Genomic DNA, 2,127 nt, shown 5'->3' on the forward strand with positions numbered 1-2,127 from the left:
ATGCTACATTCACGGGCTCCTACGAAGAGAATACATAAACATCCTAACTAAGTAACTATGCCCCCTGATTTTTAAGGGGTGGGCCCCTCCCTTCCCTTATGTCCAATCACATCTTCGCACGTTGTTGATTTTTTATTACTTTTATTATTACCCACCCCACGAGGTTAAACAGTAGTTAGGGATCTAATCGATGCTATTATTATTGGTTTGTGGCATGAAGAGCTCACGGGGATAATGAGTTTGGCTAAAAAAAGGAGAGGAGAGGAGGGGATTGCTAATTTGGGCGCGGTAATCTCTCCGGGCCTCTCAACGTGCGGGTCGATGTATATATAGAGCTAATTAAGCTCCTTCATCCTCACACCGCACCACAATCTCTCCTCCTACGTAGTGTGCAAAGCAACCAACGCAAGACAAGAGAAGCAGCAATGGCGGTGCAGCAGTGTACGGTGGCGCTCTTGGTGGCCGTCGCCCTCGTGGCGGGGCCGGCCGTCTCGTACGCTGCCGAAGCTGGCTACGCCCCAGCCGGGCCACAGCCCAAGGCCACGACTGAGGAGCAGAAGCTAGCTGAGAAGGCCAACAACGCCTTCAAGGCGGCCGTGGCGGCCGCAGCCGCAGCCCCTCCAATGGACAAGGGCAAGATATTCATGAAAACCTTCGTGCAGATCTTCGGCAGCTGGTCTCTTGAGGGGGTCACTGACACGTCCAGCACCAAAGCCATTTTCAACTCCAGGGTCGGCTTCACTCTGGTGTGGGCCTCACAGAAAGCCCAGGGTGCTACCCCGGAGGCCAAGTATGAATCCTTCGTGGCCATGTTCGACAAGTCGCTATGCATCATCGTCGGCATCCTGAAGGTCCACTCCGGTGAGGAAGTCAAGGGGCCGATCCCTGCCAGCGAGCTCAAGGCCATCGACCAGATCGACGCCGCCTTCAGCACTGCAGCCACCACTGCCGATGCTGCCCCGGTAAAGGACAGGTCCACCGTCTTCGACTCTGCCTTCAGCAAGGCCATCAAGGAGACCACTGGTGATGCATACGAGGCCTACAAGTTTGTCCCTGCCCTCGAGTCCGCCGTCAAGAAGAGCTACGCCATGTTTCTTCCCAGGAATCCCCAGGACAAGCGCACGCTCATTGAGTCATTCCTGAGCGACACCATCGTCTCCATGGTCGTCCCCGCCCCCGCCACTCCCACCGCCGCCGCCGCTGCCGGTGGCTACAAAGTCTGAGCTCATCACGCATATACTGTACGTAGATATGCATATGCGTACGTGTGTACGTTACTGTGGCGGTGAGCGAGTTTGATCGATAATCAAAATCAATTCTTTGTTTTCGTTTCATGCACCGGCGATCGAGATCGATGACTTCTTAGAGCATCTCTAGCCGTTCTCCCCCCCGGGGCTTGAAATAGCGCCGGCAGGGGGCCAACCGACGGAAAAATCGGCGTAGGGGGCTCGGGTTTCCAGCTGACCCCCAAGCTCGCCCCCCTCAGCCGCCGATTTTGGCCCACTTTCGGCGGAAATTGGCCCAATTTTGGCCCATGTTCGGTGTGGTTTGGAACAAATTGAACAAAAATTAATTTTTATCACATAGTTCATCACAGAAATCAATACAAATCAAATAGTTCAACAAATCAAACTCATAATTTGAACACAAAAAAACTCATATTTCATCACATGTCGAGCTAGGTGTTGCCCTTGAGCATCTATAGGTGCTCCACCAAATCGTGCTGCAGTTCTTGATGCACATGTGGGTCTCGGATCTCCTGACGCATATTGAGTAAGGCAGACCAGGTTGCCGGTAGCTGGTGATCAACTTTGGCAAGAGGACCCTGCATGTAATATGGTTCAGTGTCAAACACTGGCTCTTCCTTCTCGCTCTCAATGATCATGTTGTGCAAGATGACACGGCAAGTCATGACTTTCCACATTTGATCTTTCAACCAGGTCAGAGCGGGGTACCAGACAACAACAAATCGAGATTGGAGCACACCAAACGCCCGCTCGATATTCTTCCTGCAAGCCTCCTGACACTTGTCAAAGTAGGAGTTCTTGCCTCCTGGCATAGGGTTTGAGATAGTCTTCACAAATGTGGACCATCTCGAATAGATGCCATCTGCTAGGTAGTATTCCT

At 52.4% G+C, this 2,127-nt stretch overlaps 1 protein-coding gene across 1 annotated transcript; it reads left to right on the forward strand.

Moving 5' to 3' along the window:
• The first annotated feature begins 337 nt into the window (after positions 1 to 337).
• On the forward strand, positions 338 to 1,334 carry LOC147974470 (pollen allergen KBG 41-like). The gene has a single exon (XM_087517512.1). It carries the CDS (start codon positions 426 to 428, stop codon positions 1,221 to 1,223), a length of 798 nt encoding a protein of 265 aa, XP_087373638.1. The 5' UTR covers positions 338 to 425; the 3' UTR covers positions 1,224 to 1,334.
• Positions 1,335 to 2,127: the final 793 nt, after the last annotated feature.

This window comes from Triticum urartu, chromosome 4A (assembly GCF_056163025.1).
Source record: "Triticum urartu cultivar PI428250 chromosome 4A, HENAU_Tu73, whole genome shotgun sequence".
Taxonomy (NCBI): Eukaryota; Viridiplantae; Streptophyta; class Magnoliopsida; order Poales; family Poaceae; genus Triticum; species Triticum urartu.